The sequence below is a fragment of the Lampris incognitus genome, chromosome 4 (genome assembly GCF_029633865.1).
Source record: "Lampris incognitus isolate fLamInc1 chromosome 4, fLamInc1.hap2, whole genome shotgun sequence".
Classification (NCBI taxonomy): Eukaryota; Metazoa; Chordata; class Actinopteri; order Lampriformes; family Lampridae; genus Lampris; species Lampris incognitus.
Genome location: NC_079214.1, coordinates 14234117 through 14256743, shown reverse-complemented (window position 1 = coordinate 14256743; position 22627 = coordinate 14234117). Strand labels below are relative to the sequence as shown.

The window sequence follows — 22627 nt, the reverse complement described above, 5'->3', positions numbered from 1 at the left end:
CTTGCTTAGTTGTGTAAATCTCTTGTTGTGGTTGGCTGGACCGGACCAGTGCACCAGCCCTACAAACCTGAGTGTCTCTGGCTGATTGAGTAATCATGTTGTGTGACTGACTGACTGCCTGATCATGTTTTTGTTTTTTTCACCCTTTTTCTCCCCGATTGTATCCGGCCAATTAACCCACTCTTCCGAGCTGTCCCGGTCACTGCTCCACCCCCTCTGCCGATCCGGGGAGGGCTGCAGACTACCACATGTCTCTGATACATGTGGAGTCGCCAGCCGCTTCTTTTCACCTGACAGTGAGGAGTTTTGCCAGGGGGAGATAGCGCATGGGAGGATCACGCTGTTCCCTCTCCCCCCTGAAGAGGCACCCCAACCGACCAGAGGAGGCACTAGAGCAGCGACCACGACACGTACCCACATCCAGCCTCCCACCTGCAGACATGGCCAATTGTGTCTGTAAGGACGCCCGACCAACCCGGAGGTAACACGGGGATTCGATCCGGCGATCCCCTTGTTGGTAGGCAACAGAATAGACCGCCATGCTACCCGGACACCCCTGACTGATCATGTTTGACACGACTGGGCTGCTGGATTAGGTGACCAACGACATCACTGAAGTTACAAGATTGGTTGGCCCAGCACCAAGAGGCATGAGGGCGAGCGCACAGTTAAAGCACCCCAAATAACAATCTTTCTGACAAAACACTCGCTGGCGAATTCACAAAAGGATTGTGTGGCTTTTGCGGCCACTAAACCTGCACAAATAAGACAAAAAGAAACTGTAAATCTCAAAGCACCTGCAAAGGGTGAAATGCACCCCTAATTGCGCTGTCAAGCAAATAGTGCTTCAGTGCTCTGGTGTTATTTGCACATGTTTGCATTAAGTAATATTACATTAAGTAAAATTTGGCACAAAACTGGCCCCTTTCTATACAAACGAGCCTCATTGGAAAAAAAAAAGTCCAATTCACAAATGCTAGCGCTAATAGCCACACGCAATTAGTGAAAATTATTAGCATCTTCAGAGAGTTGGTGGTAACTGATGCCCAGACTTTCCAGTGGTCATGGCAGCAGGGATTGCCAGGGGTGCTCGTGAGCAGATATTTTTGGAGAAAATTACTGTTTGATTTAACTGAGACCGAAATCACTCGCAGATACAGGTTGCCAGGTCAAACAGCGCTTGCTGTACTAGATGACATTAGGGTGACATTGAGCCTGCCTACTGTGTTCTTGGCACAGAGCCACCATTTATACTTTGCCACATGGATAATTGCAATCAGACACAAAATAAGGGGCATGCGGGTGGCGTGGCGGTCTATTCCGTTGCCTACCAACACTGGGATATCCGGTTCAAATCCCCGTGTTACCTCTGGCTTGGTCAGACACAATTGGCCGTGTCTGCGGGTGGGAAGCCGGATGTGGGTATGTGTCCTGGTCGCTGCACTAGCGCTTCCTCTGGTCGGTCGGGGCACCTGTTCTGGGGGGGCGTGATCCTCCCATGCGCTACATCCCCGTGGCGAAACTCCCCACTGTCAGGTGAAAAGAAGTGGCTGGTGACTCCACATATATCGGGAGGAAGCATGTGGTAGTCTGCAGCCACCTTGGATCAGCAGCGGGGGTGGAGCAGAGATTGGGGTGTCTCAGAAGAGTGAGGTAATTGGCCGGATACAACTGGGGAGGAAAGGGGGGGGGGCAAAAGGGCAAATTACATCCATCCATCCATTATCCAAACTGCTTATCATGCTCTCAGGGTCACGGGGATGCTGGAGCCTATCCCAGCAGTCACTGGCCGGCAGGCGGGGAGACACCCTGGACAGGCCGCCAGGCCATCACAGGGCCCACACACATACACACACACTTTCACACCTAGGGACAATTTAGTACGGCTGATTCACCTGACCTACATGTCTTTGGACTGTGGGAGTAAACCGGAGCACCCGGAGGAAACCCATGCAGACACGGGGAGAACATGCAAACTCCACACAGAGGACGACCCCCAAGGTTGGACTACCCCGGGGCTCGAACCCAGGACCTTCTTGATGTGAGGTGACCGCGCTAACCACTGTGCCACCATGCTGTCCCGGGCAAATTACGCTCGGCTGCAAAACATTATGGGTGTGTTTGCGCTGTAATATCATTAGCGCCATATCTTTCTTGAATCGGATCTTGAGACGTGGCAGACAGCAGTTGCAAGTAATGCACAATTCCTGGTGCTGTTTGTGGCCACCATACACTCTTTGTGACTTCGCCTGTCAAGACAGAGGGAGTCTTAGACAAACAAGAGACATGCGCAGATAGAAACCGATGAAAGGAGAGGGGGGTTAACAGATAATTAGAATAATTACAATTAAATTAAGTTCTCTTTCAAATCAAACATCCCAAGATATGAGTGGAAAGTATTGTTCTTGCAACTGCATTGAGAGCTTTTTTTTTTTTTTTTTACTTGAACGTAGTTTAACCATGTCATGTGATATGCTACGTCAGTACACTTTAACAACCAATATTACTGGGACCAGTACAGAAGATTCCAGATGAACCTTTAATATCCAGGAATTCACATTATAGGCACTACCCCGACTAACAAATTGACCACAATTTCAAACATCACCCATACACGGTCCAGTCGTATACTAGGTTTTGACCTGGTCTTCTTTATTCTCCAGCTGGAGGACAAAAACACCGGGTACTTCTCCGTGTTGGGTATTCTCTTCAGCTGCTATTCACTCTCACTGAAGGTTGACTGAGATGCTGCAATCAGGAGGACCCGAGCACAAGGCATGTGCTGAGCTCCTGCTTTTCTTTAAATAGACATCACAAAGACCCAGGCCGGTTTATGAACCCCCATCTTCGTTTTTTTTTTTTTTTTTTTTGGAAAGTCAAAGCAGGAATTCTCAGTGCGTACCCCTGTCAACAGAGCTGTGGTCCCAGGTGCCGCAGAATGGAGAGAGGCAGGCACATTGTGCACATCAAAGCACCGTTCAGCAGCTCTGCCGTTGAAGGCGGCATACTATTCTTTGTCGTGCTCCTGTTCTCCGTCTCCCTCTCGCTCCTTAGCCCCCCCACCCCCACCTCGACAGCACCCTCCATGAGCCGAATCACTGTTTCAAGCCTATTTCACACTTATTAGCTTTGATAACATTCCTGGTTTTCGCTATGGCATCCCCTTCCATTACTACCCATGCAAAATTGACGTGTCTGTGATCTCTCGGTGAGTTCTTGGAGTTGTGGGTGTGAGTGTATAAATACGTGTTATGATTTTGTGTTGTTTGGCTGTCTGAAAGCACCTCTTGCTGAAGTTCTATAAAGCAGTTTTTCTGTTTCTGCCTGTCTGAGGTGCCGCTGATTGATGTGTAAAATTGGACTGTTTGTGCTCCTATATAATCCTGAGTTGGGGGAATCCGAGTCGGTTTGGGTTTCTCCTCGCCTCCCGAGGCTGAGAGTGTTTTATGTTCTCATGGGTTGAAGTCAAACAGAGCACTACACACAGACACACACTGCAGGTTGCAGCAGATTGATCTACTCATTTTTTGCTTGTTTTTTTGTGCGTCCGCATCATTTTGGTGTGTGTGTGTGTTTCAGCGAGTGGAAAGCTTTGCTGCCTGTGATGAATTGCCACAGCAGTGAAGACATATTTGGACGTCGAGGAGCATTGGTTTTCCCTCTGAAATGTTTGCTGCCTCTCTGCTCTGCGTAATGATGAAGAACTAGGGCCATGTCAACCAGGGGAGGGGAACCAGCCCCGCGAATGAAAAGCTCACCATACACATGTACAACAGCGGGGAAGAGGGAAGTAGGCCATAGCACAGCCACTTGCGTCTGTATGTGTGTGTGTCTGCGCACATTTGCGGTGGGAGTTTGGCATGGGTTTCTGGTACAGCGGCAGCGCACCACCCTGGGGACCCTTTGCCCTGGATACAGGGGCTTCACAGAAGAGGGGGGGAGGACGGTTTGGTGTCAAGGGGATTGTGCCCATGGCATAGCTTCAGATTATATATGCAGTGGAGAAAACAGGTGAAACGACGTGGTGCACAGATGTCGATGTGAAAATGACTGGTAGCGTTTTCAGTCGAGGAGCGATCCGGCTCCGCCGTAGAGCCCCGCCACCAAACGCAGGGAGGGCGAGAAGCTCGACTATAGGTTTAGCAGGCCCTGTAGTGCAGCATGGCAGTGGTAGTCATTGGTAATAGGCCTCACCATGGAGGAGATTGAGATTGACGGAGATTGAGGAGCGTTTGGAGGCACCTGACAGAGGAGGTGAGCTTGATAACAGAGCTGGGGAAAAGCCAAGCAGGGGAAGATTTATCCCCACCAGGGGATAGAGGGTGACTGTGACAGGGACAGTCAACCCAGTCATCATTAATATTTATTAATGTAGACCAACACTGTCAGGCTCAGGTAAATTATTTCACATATTACACACACTCAAACACACATATTATTCAAATAAGGTACATTGGACTTTGATTCATTTACATTGTGTTTATTTACTTTAAATAATATTGCTATTTCATTGGGGTGTGATTGATAACTACAAGTTTTAGTAGAATGTGGTTTAATTTTTTTGAGGCAGTTTGCCCGGAGCACGACAAAAGAAAGCCTGCCATTAGATTTTTTTTTAAAAATTTCAAATTAAATAACATTGTGCCAATGCTCATAGAGAAGTGTGAACAGGATTAAAGAATATATATTATCTGAGCAGAGCTGCCATGCATCCTTCATCTCTGACTGACAGTTGACATTTTGCAGACTTGATCAGTTGAACAATAGGAAGAGACATTATTTTTTCATTCTAGAAGCCAAAGCTGAGGAGGGGTAGGCTATGTGATGGAAGTAGGAGTTGCTGGACATAATAATGAATGTACACTCACTTGTTTGAATGTTGCTGTTGCTTCTTTTCTCTCAATTTCCTCCCTTCCCTTTGAAGGCTTATTTTATAAGTATTCACATCCTTAGTGCAGTCAGATCTGTCTTTAATATGATAATTTAATGTTTTGATGTTGCCCAGATTTAGATTATATAGTGCAAGGTACCGGACCATGACCATAAATCTTTCCAGTGATATGGAAAAAAAAAAAGAAGAGAGAGATCACACCAGTGCAGTTTTATATATTATATTGTAAAACTATGAGTTGGTTAAACAGTTAATCAAGTGAGATGAAAAAAAAAAGATCCCACCTGTATAATTATATATATATATATATAAAACCATAATTTGGTCAAACGTTAGATGATTTTGTGTGCATTATTATCGTAATTTGGAATACAAATATGGCAACATTCTCTGTGAGCAAACAAGCAAACAGGAAGCTAATATAACTAGAATGTGCAGATTCTTTTTTTATTTTATTTTCTCCCCATTTGTATCCGGCCAATTACCCCACTCTTCCGAGCCATGCCAGTCACTGCTCCACTCCCTCTGCCGATCCGGGGAGGGCTGCAGACTACCACATGCCTCCTCCAATACATGTGGAGTCACCAGCCGCTTCTTTTCACCTGACAGTGAGGAGTTTCTCCAGCAGGACATAGCGCTTGGGAGGATCATGCTATTCCGCCCAGTTCCCCCTCCCCCCCTGAACAGGCACCCCGACTGACCAGAGGGCAGTGACCAGGACACATACCCACATCCGGCTTCCCACCTGCAGACACGGGCAATTATGTCTGTAGAGACCCCTGACCAAGCTGGAGGTAACATGGGGATTCAAACTGGAGAGCCCTGTGTTGGTAGGCAATGGAATAGACTGCTACTCTACCCGGACACCCTAGAATGTGCAGATTGTTGCTCACTTTGAAAGGATATCTGTCTGCTTATAATGAAGCGTAGGCCTACAATTGACTCGTTTTTCAGTAAGAAAAATGCCCCACCACCTAGTGCACCGACAATGCCCCCGCCACCTTTGTCGTTTGAGGTCGACATTCCAGGAGATCCAGCTGAAGAAACCGATTCTGACCTCGAGGAACAGGCACAGTCAGCAGAGCTATCAGTGAGGGAAGCTGAGTAGAAATACTGAGAAGATCCTCGAACTTCATAAAAAAATCCATAAGCACATGGAGTGCAGGGAGCTGCCCCCTGGTAACAGCGTTACAATGACAAGAAATGGCCAACAGATCTCATGATGACACATGATGATAATTAAGTTTAACACAGTATACAATATCACCAAAGGATGAATGCTGTTCATGAAATTTAAAACACAAATACTGCTAAAAAAAAATTTGGTTGACTCTAGATTCAACATATATAGTAACAGTACAGCACCATTCATCAATGTGATGATGGGAAAAAAAGTCAGAAATCAGAGATGCAATCATTTGCCTGTGACGCCGTCACAAGTTTTGGTGTGACCAAATTATTTGCCGGTTTCACTAACTGAAAAACTTGTGTAAAATGTTAGTCTTGACTCCTGAACAGGTTATGTCTATCCGCTTTGGACCCCAGCTGTTCTCTGTATGTGGCAAGATACTGTTAGAGATACAGCATGGTGTGAAATGGGAGGAGTGACAAAAACACCCATGACTTTAATCAGACCAATGTCCTTCCTTCCTTCTCTAAATCAGTGGTGGGACTCAGCAGCATGACTTAGGAATCAGCTTGTTTTTTATTGGACCAATGAAGCTATCGAGTGTAAAACCTGTTCATGGCAATAACACAGAAGCAGTGACAACTTGAGGACGAGAAGAGGAATGGGAGTTACTAAGGGGCAAGATGTGATTTTAGGTCATCTTCTCTTTCAACCCCTTACCAAAAAAAAAGTTACCATCAGCTAGTTCAAAGTAAATAGACATAGGATTAACCACACCAGGGTAAAATTTAAGGGGAGATTCATTTAAAGAATCTGTATCTCATGAAAAACTATCAGTGTCAGTGGAAAGTCAAGTGTGAAGTGCTAATTTGCCCATATCAACCACAGGCCTCACGCTGCAGCCAATCAGCAAGCTCACACACCTGTCAGTGATCTACCATTACCTAAAGCTAGGTTCACACAGGTGATTTTCCCAAAGACTTTCAGTCCTAGCCTTAATTTGCATAATTTGCTAGGGAACTCGCAGTACTCTTTTGTGACAGACCATTGTGTAGTGGGGCACAGCTAGTGACTCGGTTTTAGCACTCTTAATAGTAGGAAGAAGAGAAGTAGAGGAAGTAGTGCAGAACTGCATAAAGAAGATGAAGCTGGACACAAACAAGAATGAGCAAAACAAGAATGAATGTAAGCTAAGAAGGAAACTAAGAGAGCGGTAGTGATAGCAAGGGCAAGAGCATACGAGGACCTGTACAAAAGACTGCATACAAAGGAAGGAGAGAAGGATATAAATAGAATAGCAAAACAGAGAGACAGAGCAAGCAAGGATGTTGAACAAGTAAAACTGATCAAGGACACAGATGGAAGAGTACTGTCAAAAGATGATATTTTACAGAGATGGAAGGATTATTTCAGTCACCAAATGAATGAAGAACATAACAGAGAATGAAAAGAATGTGGGAAAGATTACAAGGGATGAGGTGATAAAAGCATTGCAACGAATGAAAAATGGAAAAGCTGTGGGACCGGACAATGCACCAGCAGAAGTGTGGAAATACTTAGGTGATACTGGCACAGAGTTCCTGACTAGACTCCTCAACAACATAATACAGACTGGGGAAATGCAAGATGAATGGAGAGAGAGCATAGTAGTACCAATTTATAAGAAAAAAGGTGATGCTCAAAGTTGCAACAACTACAGAGGGATAAAATTGATGGGACATACAATGAAGTTATGGGAGAGAGTGACTGAAGTGAGACTTGGGAAGGAAGTGACTATAGGGAAAGAACAATTTGGATTCATACCTGGAAGAAGTACCACAGATACGATATTTGTACTCAGGACCTTAACTGAAAAATACATTGAAGGACATAAAGAATTGCATTGCATATTTATTGATTTGGAGAAGGCATATGACAGAGTACCGAGAGAGGGGCTGTGGTATTGCCTGAGAGCAAAGGGAGGGGCAGAAAATTACGTCAGCATAATTCAGGACATGTACAGGGACTGTAAGACCGTAGTTCAATGTGCAGTGGGAACAACAAGCGAGTTTGAGGTAAAGGTAGGACTGCATCAATGATCGGCGTTGAGCCCTTTCCTGTTTGTGATACTGGTGGACAGCATCACAGAGCATCTTAAGAAAGAGCCACCATGGAGCATGATGTTTGCTGATGATATTGTGCTAGCAAATGAGGACAAGGTTGGAAAGAGCTCTGGAAGATTGCAAAGAAGCATTAGAGATTAGAGGAGTAAAGATCAGCAGAACAAAGACTGAGTACCTGTGTATGAACAAGTAAGCAAGTAGACAGTCCAGGATTGACCTTAGGAGGAGAAGATTCCCAGAAGTTAATGAATTCAAGTACTTAGGATCGACAATACAGACAGAAGGCGGTGGTAAGAAGGAAGTCAAGAAAAGAACATAATCTGGGTGGAATTCATGGAGAAAGGTAGCTGGAGTACTTTGTGATAAAAGAATGCTGTTTACGGTAAAGGGCAAAGTATAAAAATCGATGGTTAGACCTGCCATGCTCTATGGTATGGAAGCAGTGACAACAACAGAGAGGCTAGAATCTAAATACATGTAACAGAGATGAACATGCTGTGTTGATCCTTGGGAATGACTAGAAAAGACCAGAAAATAAATGAAGAAGTGAGAGCTACATTCAAGATCAGAGGAATGGATGAGAAGTTGAGAGAGACAAGATTGAGATGTTTTGGACATGTACAGAGAGGAGGCATAGACTATATAGGAAAGAAGGTATTGGACCTGGAAATACCTGGCAAAAGAAAAGAGGAAGACCAAGGAAAAGATGGAGAGACCAGATAGAGGAGGACATGAGGAGGGTTGGACTGCAGGAGAGGGATGTGTCAGACAGAAAGCTATGGAGGGCAAAAATCCACTGTGGCCACCCCTGAGAAACAGGGAACAAGCTGAAAGAATAATAATAATAATAGTTTTGGACTCTTAAGACAAAATCAAACCTGTTTGATTTTTTCACAGGTCTCTCGTATCCAATGAGCTCTCCAGTGGAATAGGAATGTCCAGTTAGCAGTCCTTTATCCATTGCTCTCACTACAAACATTGCCAGAGAGTTTCTTTTATGGGGGGGTGGGGGACTCCAGGTATTTTTCATTGGGAAAAGTGTAATGGCCAGTTTGAACCACATGCTTCATTTACGCCAATTATATTAAACTAGTACAGTGCCTGTTTGGGTGTAATCCCCCCGCCGACCCCAATGTGGGTTGCAGTGGAAATGCGGTGCTGTTTCTCCGGTCGCCACGGGAAGATTGTCTCCATCTGCCTGTCTGTATGTATGTATGTATGTATGTATGTATGTATGTATGTATGTATGTGAGGAACCAGGACCACTTTATTTGTTTCATTTCGTTTCATTTCATGTACGAAAGTGTCAAGTCAATCAGATGAACGGTTGCCGAGAAAAAAGACATTAAAACAGACACATTCCATAGCTCATTAACGTCACCAAGGTTCCACCTAGTTCTCGATAGTTATCGTCATTCAACAAAAAAGACATTTCCATGTGGGAGCATTACTAGTTTAAAAAAAAGAAAAAAGACTTAGTTTGATTAAACTAAAAAAAGAAAGTAGTGTAGTACATGAATCCTAGTTGTAGTTCTTAAGTGTGACATGTTCTCAAACCAGAAAGCTTGTCAATTTGTGTATGTGTACCAGCCTTAAAGTAAGACAGCGAGAGAGCAGCAAACAAACAGGCACCAGGCAGGGCAGTAACAATGTGCCCTCCTACTCAAGCTCCCTCATCCAGCCTCCCCCCACAATGTCAACAATGTAAAGGTTGGGCATCCCACTGATCACCGCAATTAAGTGTTGCTCACACCCTAGCAACGGAAATACCAGTTACTGCAGGGTTTCTGTGGCCCCTTCAACAGAATAGAAAAGAGCTTGGAGAATTATTTTAACAATTTACAGGTCAAAAAGAATCAGACCAGACTCGAGAGCTATCATCATACTACATTTGACATTGGATCAGAATCAGAACTGTGTTTATTGCCAAGTACAAGAACATACAAGGAATCTATCTTGGTATGTTGGTGCAAAAAGGAAAGATTAACAGTAAATAGTAAAGCTGTGTTAAAAAGAATAATACATTATGTGTGTGTGTGTGTGTGTATGTATATATATATATATATATACACACACACACACACACACACACAGGATAAAAAAAATAAAAGTAAGGTGTAATCACCTACGGTTGAGAGTTGAAACACGAGAGACCACATGGCAGCCCCTGATGCCCGGCACTGGGTGGCAGGAGCTGCATTTCCAAAAAGTTAAATGAGAATATTAAGAAGTTAGTTACAGAATAATACCCCTTTCACACTGGCCAAAAAACTCGCTAACATAGTAGTAGTAGTAGTATATCTGTTTATTTCGAACGTTAAAGAAAATAAAATGAAAATGTATAATAAAAGAAAACAAAAGAGGAAAAAAATCAAAACAAGCAGGCGATATCATCATCAAACATTTGTTTCAAATCTCGGCAGTTCGAAAAGGAGTAGGCAGAAGTTAAAAAACTTTTCTAGTCCTACCCCCTTGTTCTATTTTAATATTTCAACAGTGAACTGTGTGATTTAAATGAAAACTCAGTGGTCTACCACCAGCGACCATGACGTCTATCTAGTAAACCATGCAAAGATAATTCATTCAACACAACAAGAACAAAGTGCAGAGCAACGTCAAAACAACTCAAGAGCAACTTACACAAGATGTCCCAGCTCCATCCCATATCTGTTCAAAATTTTATTTTTAAAGAGTCTTTTAAATTTGATTATTGATTCACATGTTTTCATTTCATCACTGCAATGTTCCATATCATGACACCTTTGGTTGTGACACAATTATATTTTGCATTTGTCCTTACTGGGTTTTGTTTAAACGTACATATTCCTCTCAGGTCATAATTATTTTCCCTCAACTGGAACAACCCCTGGATACTGCTGGGTACTCTATGATTTAACCCTTTGTACATGATTTGAGCAGTTTTAAAGTCCACCAGATCTTTGAATTTTAGTGTTTTTAGTTTAATAAAGAGTTGGTTTGTTGGTTCTCTGCAGTTGGCTTTGTTTACTATCCTTATGGCTCTTTTATGGATAATGACGATTGAATCAGTGTTGGTTTTATATATGTTCCCCCACACTTCCACACAGTAGGTGATGTATGGAAGTATGAGGGAACAGTACAAGGTGTAAAGTGAAGCTTGATTTAGAAGATCTTTGACTGAATAGTATTGCAATTGATTTGGATACTTTAGCCTTGGTATAATTTATATGTTTTCCAACATAATTTGGTGGTCAATGTTACATTGACCAAAGGCAGATGTTAGCAGGTTTTTTGGCCAGGGTGATAGGGGTATAAGAGTTATTTACAGGGTATTACAGGTTTTATGCAAGATGTCTATATAGAGAGAGCACAGTAGGGAAGATAGGAGGGTGGCAGTGTCAGGATCTGTAGGTGTGTGGGGGCTTGTTAGACACAAGGTGATGGGGTGGGTGGGGCTGGGTACTTCCAGACAGAACAGAGGCCTAGTTGTTTTCTGAGAACTGTTGAAGTCTCTCAGAGTACAGTCATTTAGCATCTCTAACCGTCTTGCTAAACCTGTATTTAGACTGTTTATGTTATTGATCAGATGACGGTATTTCGGTAATTCATGGCTGAGATTATCTTTGTTAAAGTCACTGAGGACAATAACGAAAGAGTCCGGGTTTGTCCGCTCCATACACAGTATCTGGTCGGCGAGCATGCACCGTGCCTCCTGCACGTCGGCTTGTGGTGGAATGTAAACCCCGGCCAGAATGACTGAAGCGAGCTCACGAGGGGATTAGAAGGGTTTTCAGGTGATGAAAAAAGTCTCAGTGGACACCAGGAGGTTGGTCCACCTCCACAGTTTCTTTCCTCAAGCCATCATCCTCCTAAACAAGGACGCTTCTGTCATCCCTCTGCTTTAAACTGCTGCACATGGACACTATTACACACATTAGTATGCACACAACTACTGTCTATTCCACGCAATAATCTTTCTGAATATGATCCTTTTCTACTTTTCTCCACTGTAGTCAGTGCACATATGCACTGTAACTTGTTGCATTGTGCATCATTTTACTTGCAGTTTGTTGTGTATTGTCTAGTTTATGTTTTATGGAGAGTGGAAAGGCGGTTGGTCCAGATGACATACCTGTGGAGGCATGGAGGTGTTTAGGAGAGATTGCAGTAGAGTTTTTAACTAGATTGTTTCACAATCTTGGAAAGTGAGAGGATGCCTCAGGGGTGGAGAAGAAGTATACTGGTACCAATCTTCAAGAAGAAGGGCGATGTGCAGAGCTGTAGCAACTACAGAGGCATAAAGTTGATCAGCCACAGCATGAAGATGTGGGAAAGAGTAGTGGAAGCTAGGTTAAGAGGAAAGGTGATGATTAGTGAGCAGCAGTATGCTTTCATGCCATGAAAGAGCACTACTTTTCATGCCATCCCTGCATGGTGGCTGGTGAGACATGAGGTATTCTTGGCCTGACATAAACAATGTCAAAAAGGACACACACACATAAAATCACACAGACACATGCGCATACATAAAAGCACACACAGACACATACATGACAAGCATAGCATAAACCTTAGCCTGACAGCTTGTGCTGTATATATGCCTGAATGTTTCCATGTCCCCGCCATTTATTCCCCTCCCGTTTCCTGGAGGCTGTTTTCACTGCAAATCACTGACCTGGTCAATCATCCTGCCTCGGGTGTCATGGCCAGGTTCCCTGCCTCTGCCTGCACAGGGCATGATTTAAATGTCATGCACTCACAGCATTCCTTTTTATTCCTTCATCCCCGGATCCTTATTTCCCTTTGGTTGTACTAACAGTGTGTTGGTGTCGGGGGCCCGGGGTTTGCCTGTGAGCTGAAAGCCACTGTAGCTAGTGGATTAGCACCAGATCTGCAGCCGGAATTACTGGATCAATTTCCTAATAGGCATCCATTCATTCAGAGGACAAAAGAGACTGAAGCACGCTGATAAATTTACAGCCTTTAATAGAGCAAACAGACGAATGTTTCGACACAATAGACAGACGTTTGTGCTTCTTGTACTTGTATCTTTGTGACTTTAAGAGAGGTCTATGTTCTTTTTTTTTTCTGACATGGTGTTTGGGGTGTGGCGCTTGAACACTGACCGTGGCAACTCCCACCCCTGAATTCACTATCCAATAGATTTGAAATCCTGTTGAACCCATTTTCTAGTTTTTGTACACCTGGTCTAGGTTGACTATACATATGTTGTTTGCCTCTTGTCTTTGTCCACTGACTTTGAAGACACAGTATTGTCGAAAAAGTAGTCTGTTTGCACGATTAAAGGCTGTGAATTTATCAGTGTGCTTCCAGTCCCTTGCTGTCCTCAAGCTGAGAAACACCAGATTCAACTGTTTTTTTTTTTTTTGGAAGATGCACAGAGAACCCTGTTTTCAACTAGACATCCATTTGTTGTTTTTCCCCAAAAGTTTCACCATTGTTCATTTGCTCATGAAGATCCTTTTTTCGGAGTCTGATTAATTGCAAATCTATAAAATCAATAGACAATTGAGATTTATTTTCATGATGCGTCATAACGAAGTGCCACGAACAGTCTGCTCATGCATCATCGTGCACCTTATCATTCACTAGTGCAACAGCAGGCACACAAGCCATTTCTGTTCTCTTACAGCAATCCTGAAATTTTAACCAACTGTTTAGGACACAACTGGATGACCTTGTGATCTGTAGCGAGAGTAGGGTGCAGGTTGAGGAGAGCCTGGAAAGGTGGAGGTATGCACTGGAGAGAAGAGGAATGAAAGTCAGTAGGAGCAAGATGGAATACCTATGCGTGAATGAGAGGGAGGACAGTGAAATGGTGAGGATGCAAGGAGTAGAGGTGACGAAGGCGTATGAGTTTAAATACTTGGGGTCAACTGACCAAAGTAACAGGGAGTGCAGAAGAGAGTGCAGGCAGGGTGGAGTGGGTGGAGAAGAGTGTCAGGAGTGATTTGTGACAGAAGGGTACCAGCAAGAGTTAAAGGGAAGGTTTACAAGATGGTTGTGAGACCAGCTATGTTATATGGTTTGGAGACAGTGGCACTGACGAAAACACAGGAGGTGGAGCTGGAGGTGGCAGAGTTGAAGATGCTCAGATTTTCATTGGGAGTGATGAAGAAGGACAGGATTAGGAACGATTATATTAGAGGGACAGCTCAGGTTGGACGGTTTGGCGGCAAAGGAAGAGAGGCCAGATTGAGATGGTTTGGACATGTGTGGAGGAGAGATGCTGGGTATATTGGGAGAAGGATGCTGAATATGGAGCTGCCAGGGGAGAGGAAAAGAGGAAGGCTAAAGAGGAGGTTTATGGATGTGATGAGGGAGGACATGCAGGTGGCTGGTGTGACAGAGGAAGATGCAGAGGACAGGAAGAAATGGAAACGGATGATCCGCTGTGGCGACCCCTAATGGGAGCAGCCGAAAATAGTAGTAGTAGTAGTAGTAGTAGTGGTAGTAGTAATTTAGGACACGACTGGATATTCCTTTTTTCCCCCCACAGCGTTAATAGCAAGTTTTGTCTCAATGCATACTTAATAATCCAGGTAAGGAAATCCCAGAAAGTTGAGTCAGTGCATATGGACACAGTTTAGTATCCCCAAACTTATAAACAGCACAGTTGCATGGTGACTGAGACCGGTGATCGGTTTCATATGCAAATTACAGTGGCTATTCATTAGCTTCATTGGCCACGTGTACTATTCACAGAGGATTGGGGAATTTGGGGAATAGCTGCAATCACTAAAAAACTGTGTGTGTGTGTGTGTGTGTGTGTGTGTGTGTGTGTGTGTGTGTGTGTGTGTGTGTGTGTGTGTGTGTGTGTGTGCGTTCCGTACTACAGTATACATCATTGTGAATGAACTGACTTGATCCATTTTGACCCCTCTGTTTCCTTGCTGAGGTTTTTAGTGTCTGTCACTACACTCTTGTGATGTCATAGTATGACTTCCCTTTGTCAGTACCTTGGGTAGAGGTTGAACATGTAGCCTTAACCATCTCTTTGACTAGCTGTCAGCCCTGCAGCAGACACTGAGGCAGGGTTTAGGGAGGCACATATAGACCTGTTAAAACTTTACCACATGACAAATGGCTATTTACTGTTGCTACAGTGGCATGCTGTTTACATCTATTTGTTGGATTTACTCTGGCAATCATTTAGACAGAACGAAACTCCACCAATACTTTTTTTTCTTTTTTACCCTTGTCTGTCTATTCTTCTCTGGCCCTCACCCCATTCTAATATCTCCCTGTCTTCCTTTTCCTCCCGTTTTTTTTTTTTTTCTTAGAAAACGATGAGACAGGAGTGATGGATAGTTTGCTGGAAGCCCTACAGTCAGGAGCTGCATTCAGAGATCGCAGGAAGAGAGTGCCTAGAACCAAAGGTGAGTCTTCATGTACTTTATATAAACTAACACACTCACAAACACAAACCTCATCCCTATATTTACTGGACATACAACACACATTTACTCAAAAGACCTCTTCCACTTCACAGCTTTCAATACCCGTGCACATTATTTTACATTAATTATAAACACTTAACACGCCCACAGTAGCGCTCCCTACCAGTTCTCTCCTCACCTGGTGAATACCCCCCGTGAGCTTTCTGATCCCTCTTAGAGTGTTTTGGCGTTGTGTGTTCACTGCTCTCCCTGCAGATAACCAGAAGGAGATCATCAGCCCGAGCTCCTACCGCCAGGTTCTCAAGCCCGTTAACCATGGTAAAGCAAAAATATACGTCGACAACCACGCCTGAGTTCCACCTTTCTGTCTATCTGCTGCCAAAAATCACGTCGATGCCTCTGCAGGCTTAATCTCTTCTGTGCCTTGCATGCAGAGCAAACCCCCTTTGACGGTTCATAGGTCCTTCTTGTGTGTTTTCCAGAAACGTTTTGCAATTGACCTTTTTGGTAATCTTGCATGTAAAGCATATTAAGGTTTAATGTCTTCATGTGTGGATGTGTGTACATATATATATATATATATATGAAATGGGTCTGCAGGTGTGTGCATGTGTGTATCTCAGTCTCTGCGACTTCCTGAGAGTGAAAAGCGGATGGGGAAGTAATTACTCCAGATTGAATTGTCTTGCATTATTCATAGTTGTGAACAGATATTGTGCTTTTAGCTGTTGTGATGATAAACAGCATCTTGTCAAAGGTTTTCTACAATCATTACAGAGGCACTTAAAAATTATGCTCTAACCCTATTACCTCTTATTGCCTGTAATTGGAATCCCTGTGGGCTGGGTAGGGGCACACGTGAATAAAATTACTCGCGCTCAATCCGCCCACATCATTGATGGCAATGATAAAGGGCCCTGCTCTGTTGTTCTTCTGCGAGTTATCTGAAATTAAATTGGAATGGGAAGGGGGAGGGAAACACAGGGTGGGAGGAAAGAGACAGATAGAGAGGTGGTCGAAGCATAAGAGAGCGAGAGAAATGGTGTGAGCAAAAAACAAAAAAAGGGGGGGGCGTTTGAGGATTGCGTGAAACAAACAAAAGATGGGGAAAAAAGGGAGGTCATGGGAGGAGAAGAGAGACCATAATAACGTGTGCGATGCAGGAAAAGGAGAAGGAAGCAAAGCCAGGTGAAGTATGAGAACAAATGGGCATGAGCTTTGTTCAGGCGGGGTGCTATGAGTGGTCATCTGGTTGTGGGTGTGCTTCTGTCCCTGACCCGGAATGATCCATCACGGTCTCACCACTACGCCACTTCACTCTCCACTGCTCTCACATGTCCCTCAGCAAAAAGAAATGAAGGGCACAGTGTGTTGGGGAGCAAACGCTCTGTCCACCTGTAGTGGAAAGGCACCACGGTGTGCCGCGGCATGTGGGAAAAGGTCCGGGAAGGTTGCTGGCCCAGTTACCCCCCGCCAGCTGCCTCAGACAAGGCCCCCGTTGACTAATAAAGCTCCAGGCTTTATCCTGTCACTGCAGGCCTCATCTTCACTGCCAGCCTCCCAGAGCAAACGCAGCTAATTACTTTACTCTGCCCAGCACCAGCTCAGCCTTCTCAGTACCCATTCATCTTCATTTTCCCCCTCTCTGCCATCTGCCTCTTAAATAACACTCCTCCTCATCTCCCAGCCATCCCATAACCCCCTTTCCACACACACACACACACACACACACACACACACACACACACACACACACACACTTTTTCTGTCCTCTCCTGGCGCAACAAAGGCCCTGCCCAAACATAATTACCTGTTATTGGTGTGGAGCGCCTCCGCTTCTCCTGCCTCTCTCCATTTTCTCGGCTCTGCTTCCCTTTCGGCTCTCCTGTGGAAATCCAGGCCTCCGGTTGCCCTGTGTTCAGGGGCTGGAGTGAGTGAAACCCCCAGGATGCTCTGTTAGTAGGGAGTAGGAAGGTGATGAAGTTTCGCCAGCACCACCAGTCCTAAAACAGCTGCTTTTAGCCCCCCCCACCTACCTCAACTCCAGCACACAAACTCGCTCACTTTCTTCCCCTGCTGCTTTAAATACCCCTTAACAATTGATCTCAGGGGTGTAGCTACACTCCAGTGGAGCAGCAAAGAGAATTAAAACAGAAACATCTGTGCTGGGAGGAACTGTAATTTGTGGCAGGGGGGGCAGAGGTTTGAATGGTCAGTCTGTATCTGTGTGGTAGTGTTAGATATAAGCACCAAGGGAGACTCAAGAGCATCAGAGCCTGTTGTCTACAGAGACCAATCAGATGGGAGGGCGTATTTAGGTCCCTTGCTGGTAGATTTTAAATGTTGATATAGCCTAGATGGGGGGTAGTTTAAATTTGGTTGTAGCGCTTCATAGTCACCATTTTTAGAAATCGATTAACTACAGACATTTGGAAAACAATTATAGCCGTGCACAGCAGACAGGATTCCTTTCACCTTTTGGGATATGTTAAATGTCCAGAATGCTGATGTCTGGCCAACTGGTTGGTAGTGTACTCCTCTTTAGTGACTCATTCTTTAGCTGTCTGGGTTAGAGATCTGGCCTGATTTTCCTCCCATTCTGCTCCTCTTCCTCTCCCTCTGATCCTCTCCGCTGCCCTATCCTCACCTCAGCTCAGCTCACTTCAACATGAGCCAGCAGTTAAGGTGTTTAGCTGGGTCTGCAGTCTCCCTCTGCAAGCACGCACACATACACACACACGCACACATTCACTCACACACTCCAGAGGATGAAGGTAAGCAGGCTTTGTGGTGACTGCGGCCTGGTTTAGGATAAGGCTCTGGGGCCCTGGGTCTCCTCAACACTCTAAATTGGATTGGGCTCCACAGAATGATGGATCGATGGTGGTTAGCCACACAGGTGTAAGAGACTTATTGAATCTATAAAGCAACCAAAGCTTTTTAACCATAGCTTTTTGTGGAAACATCTCTCCAGGCACTTTCTTGATTTTTCGACCCCCACTCCGACATTTTTTTTTTCTCTGAAAACAAGCTTTTCTTATACCCGGGAATGTTGAATCAGTTCATCGGGACACAATGTTTAGTGGGAGAAACGTTTCATCACTCATTTAAGTGACTTCTTCCATCTCAGTTGGCTGCAGGTATCCCCACTCTTATAAACAGCACAGTTGCATAATGACCGAAACCAACATTTGGTTTCTCATGCAAATTGCCGTGACCATTATCTAGAGTTGAGTTTCAATGGCCATGCGTACTATTCACAGAGGGTTGGGGAGTAGTTGCAATCACAGCATTTTAAGACGGTGACAGATGTACTCTTAACCGGCAGCCCTCCCCGGGTTCAGGGGTGGTCACTCTCTCGTCACATAGAAGGCCTCTTTGACTCCCCGTTCAAACCAGTGTTCTTCCCTACCAAGGATGTGCACATCCTCATCCTTGAAGGAGTGGCCACTGGTCTGTAGATGGGTGTAGACTGTAGAGTCCTGGCCTGACATGTTAGCTCTCCTGTGTTGGGCCAGTGTCTTCGCCAATGTCTGTTTGGTTTGCCCATCTACAAGTCACGACAGCCTCCCGGCACTTAACAGCATACACTATATTGCTCCGTTTGTGCCAGGGGCCCAAATGCCCACTTATAACCACACTTAACCAGGGCCTGTTTAATGTGGGATTTCTCCCCTTCTCCAGCCACTGTGCCGGAGGGGACATTGTCAGCTCGCTGGTACAGCGTCCTGATGACTCCTAGTTTGTGCTGCAGTGGATGATGAGAGTCAAACCTTAAGTACTGATCAGTGTGTGTTGGTTTACAGTAAACATCAACAATCAAATGTCCCCCATCACCAATTGCAATTTCACAGTCTGAGAAGGCTAATCTGTCATTTTTCACATCCTTCCTGGCGAACTTGATGTGGTTGTCCACAGAGTTAATGTGGTCGGTGAAATGTGGTATGTCCTGAGATTTAATTTCAACCCAGGTGTCGTCCACAAATCTGAATCAATGGCTAGGTGGTGTCCATGGATAGGACATCAGAGCCTTCTTTTCCACTACTTCTATATACAAGTTGGCCACTGTAGGTGAAACTGGGGAACCCATAGCACACCTATGCTTCTGCCTATAGTACTGTATGTGAAGTATGTGGACTGAAGACACAGCTTCAGGAGCACACACACTTGGTCAGTGTTGAGTGGGCCTATTGCTAAGGGTGGGGTTGTCATATGGACTACCTCCACTGCTTCATCAGCAGCAATGCACGTGACGAGAGACGTAACATTATAGGAGACCATTGTTTCATCCCCCTCCTTAATGATGTCCCTCACCTCGTCCACAAAATCCATAGTGTTCTGAATGTAATGTTCATTACTGCCTACCTACAGGTTAAGAACAGATGCCAGAAACTAAGACATGTTATAGGTCACTGACTTAATCATACAAACAGTAGACCGTAATGGCACATCCTCTTTATGTATCTTAGGTAGACCACACAGACGAGGTGTAGCGTCCCCTGGGTATAATCTATGGTATACAATTCTGTCAATGGCCATATATATGCGTGTTTTCGGGGAAACTGAGCTTCCATATTCTGACTTCAGTGACGCCAGATTTATTGACGTGTGTCTGGGGCAGAAGGAAGGGCTCTTGCTAGAGCATGAAATGGAGTAAGGCACATTCATGGATTTCTGTCCCCGCATATATGTGAAGTTGTCCCCGTCCAGCTGTGAGCCACTGTATGGGGAGCGATAGAAACTGAGGGAGAGAGAAATCATGAAGAAGTAAATGTCTGTCTGTAGGAGCGATTACCTCTGATGTCTTTAGTGACACCTGACCCAGCAATGATCATGTGTCATAAAGCTCTGAACTAAAGCTTGAAATTCAAGTAAAGGTCACTTAGAAAAGTCAGTGAGCCCTTCACAAAATGGAAATTGGATAGTTATCTTTATTTCCACTTGAAAGCACTAGGTTTTCATCCCTAAAGCTGCTAGTCTCCAGTCTATGAAAAAAAATTGCGCGCTTTGTATTTGTGGGGTTTATCTTGCAGTCCTTCAGCAAGGGTTTGTTATGTGTGTGTGTGTGTGTGTGTGTGTGTGTGTGTGTGTGTGTGTTTGTGTGTGTGTATAATGTTAGGTTTGTGTTTCATACGGGTGGCTTCTTGGGACAAACTTTAAATGGCCTGGGTTTAGGTAAAACGGATAGTAGGAGATGACTAATAGGCTTAATTTGAGACTCAAACTATGCTGTCCCTCAGAGGTGGCACTGCAGGGACACGTCAGGATGGAGGGAGAGAAGCAACTGAAATGAAAGTCACGGAAAAGTAGGATGAAAATAGGGAGTTTGACTCTCTCCCAACCTTCACGTTTTGCGTTTTGTTCGAAACTATTCTGTGTGTGTGTGTGTGTGTGTTTGTGTGTGTGTGTGTGTAAAATGAAGCAGGAAGAGTTACCGCAGCTCCCTGAGGTAGGGATACTCTGGTGAAATACTCTGCCTTTGGATGTTTTCTCACAGACTATGATATGTGAATTCCACCGCAGGCTGCTGTATCCCACAGGTTGTGTTTGGCTGTCTTTCAGTCTGTCTGTTTGTTTGTGCTCTCTTCATCCCTTTCTCCCATTTTTTTTTTTTCCCCCTCTTGATATCCATGTCAGTGCTGAGAAAAACCTTCCCGGAGCTCTGAAGATCCTCAACGAATGTACAGAATTCAGCACATCTACAGTTTACTTTTTAGCTTTGTTTTGTCCAACCCCCCCCCCTTCAAAATTCACCCCAAACAGGACATAAGCAGAAAAGGCAGCCATTATTAAATCATTCCAGTGACCCCAAGACAGAGAGAGAGGCTCAGACTCTGTCCCCCAGATCCACTTAAGTTGACGCTACGTGTCATCGTTCCAAAGGTTCTGTCAGAATTGCTGATTTATTGGCATTTGGCCAATTTTTCTCTTCCAAACAACACATGCAGCCCATGTGCTTTTCATTAGAGTGACAGATTATTGCCGAGGAAGCTCTGTGTCTGCACACTGAGTACCCACAGACACACAGATTGACATTTACTCAAGAAGACACACGTACACACAGAGAAAATCTGTAAAAGCTGCAATTCTGTGTTAAAATGGTACGCAGATATAGTAATGGAGTTTTAGAGGCCATTCCCACTATAGGGATGGGAAGGAGCATTTTGTGTGTGTGTGTGTGTGTGTGTGTGTGTGTGAGAGAGAGAGAGAGAGAGAGAGAGAGAGAGAGAGAGAGAGAGAGAGAGAGAGAGAGAGAGAGAGAGAGAGAGAGAGAGAGAGAGAGACTTAGACAGGTGTACCGGGTTTTGAATTTATGTCCACAGCCCTCTGACCAACCGGTGTCACAGCCTCTCCCTCACCAACACACTTGATTGGCGCGTTAGGTTGTTTGAGCAGTTGTAAACAAAGGGATACCCAGATGGATACCTTGACCTGCCTATGTCTGTCTACCTCAAGCTCTGGTGGGTTACTCCTGCGTGTGTGTGTGTGCGTACACTTGTGCACATGTTTTTTGAACAGATGGCACAAGAGGACACCTTAACAAAGAGGCCTGTGTAATTTGGTCCAAACTGTGGAGTGAGGCCAGCCGAATAGTAATCAGGGTAGGAGGACGGCATCGATGAGAAATGGGATCAGCCTTGAGCAACAAGTGTCTAGGGTCTGACCTGGGCCTTTGCAACACCCTCAGCACCAAACAGGCAGTCTCACTTGCACGCACACACACCAAGGCCAGCCAGTCTAAAAAGAAATGTAAACTTAGGGTATATAGATCGTGGATACAAGTGGCTGAAATCTGTTTCCTCCGTAAGGTGTCTGGGTTCAGCCTTAGAGATAGGGTGAGGAGCTTGGACATCCAGAGGGAGCTCGGAGTAGAGCCACTGCTCCTTCACATCGAACAGAGCCAATTGAGGTGGTTCGGGCTTCTGATTAGGATGTCTACTGGGCGCCTTCCTTTGGAGGTTCTCTGGGCACATCCAACTGGGAAGAGACCCCGGGGTAGACCCAGAACTCGCTGGAGGGACTACATGTCCAATCTGGCCTGGGAATGCCTTAGGATCCCCCAGGAGAAGCTAGAGGGCGTTTGTGGGGAGAGGGAGGTCTGGAG

At 44.8% G+C, this 22627-nt stretch overlaps 1 protein-coding gene across 1 annotated transcript in view; it reads left to right on the top strand.

Annotated features, from left to right (window-relative positions):
• The window catches only part of diaph3 (diaphanous-related formin 3), a 384853-nt gene that overhangs the window by 286087 nt on the left and 76139 nt on the right, over nt 1-22627 (top strand). Inside the window, exons 26-27 of the mRNA XM_056278298.1 lie at nt 15406-15501; nt 15778-15840. Coding sequence (XP_056134273.1) covers nt 15406-15501; nt 15778-15840 — 159 coding nt within the window. The remainder of the gene's footprint in view (nt 1-15405; nt 15502-15777; nt 15841-22627) is intronic.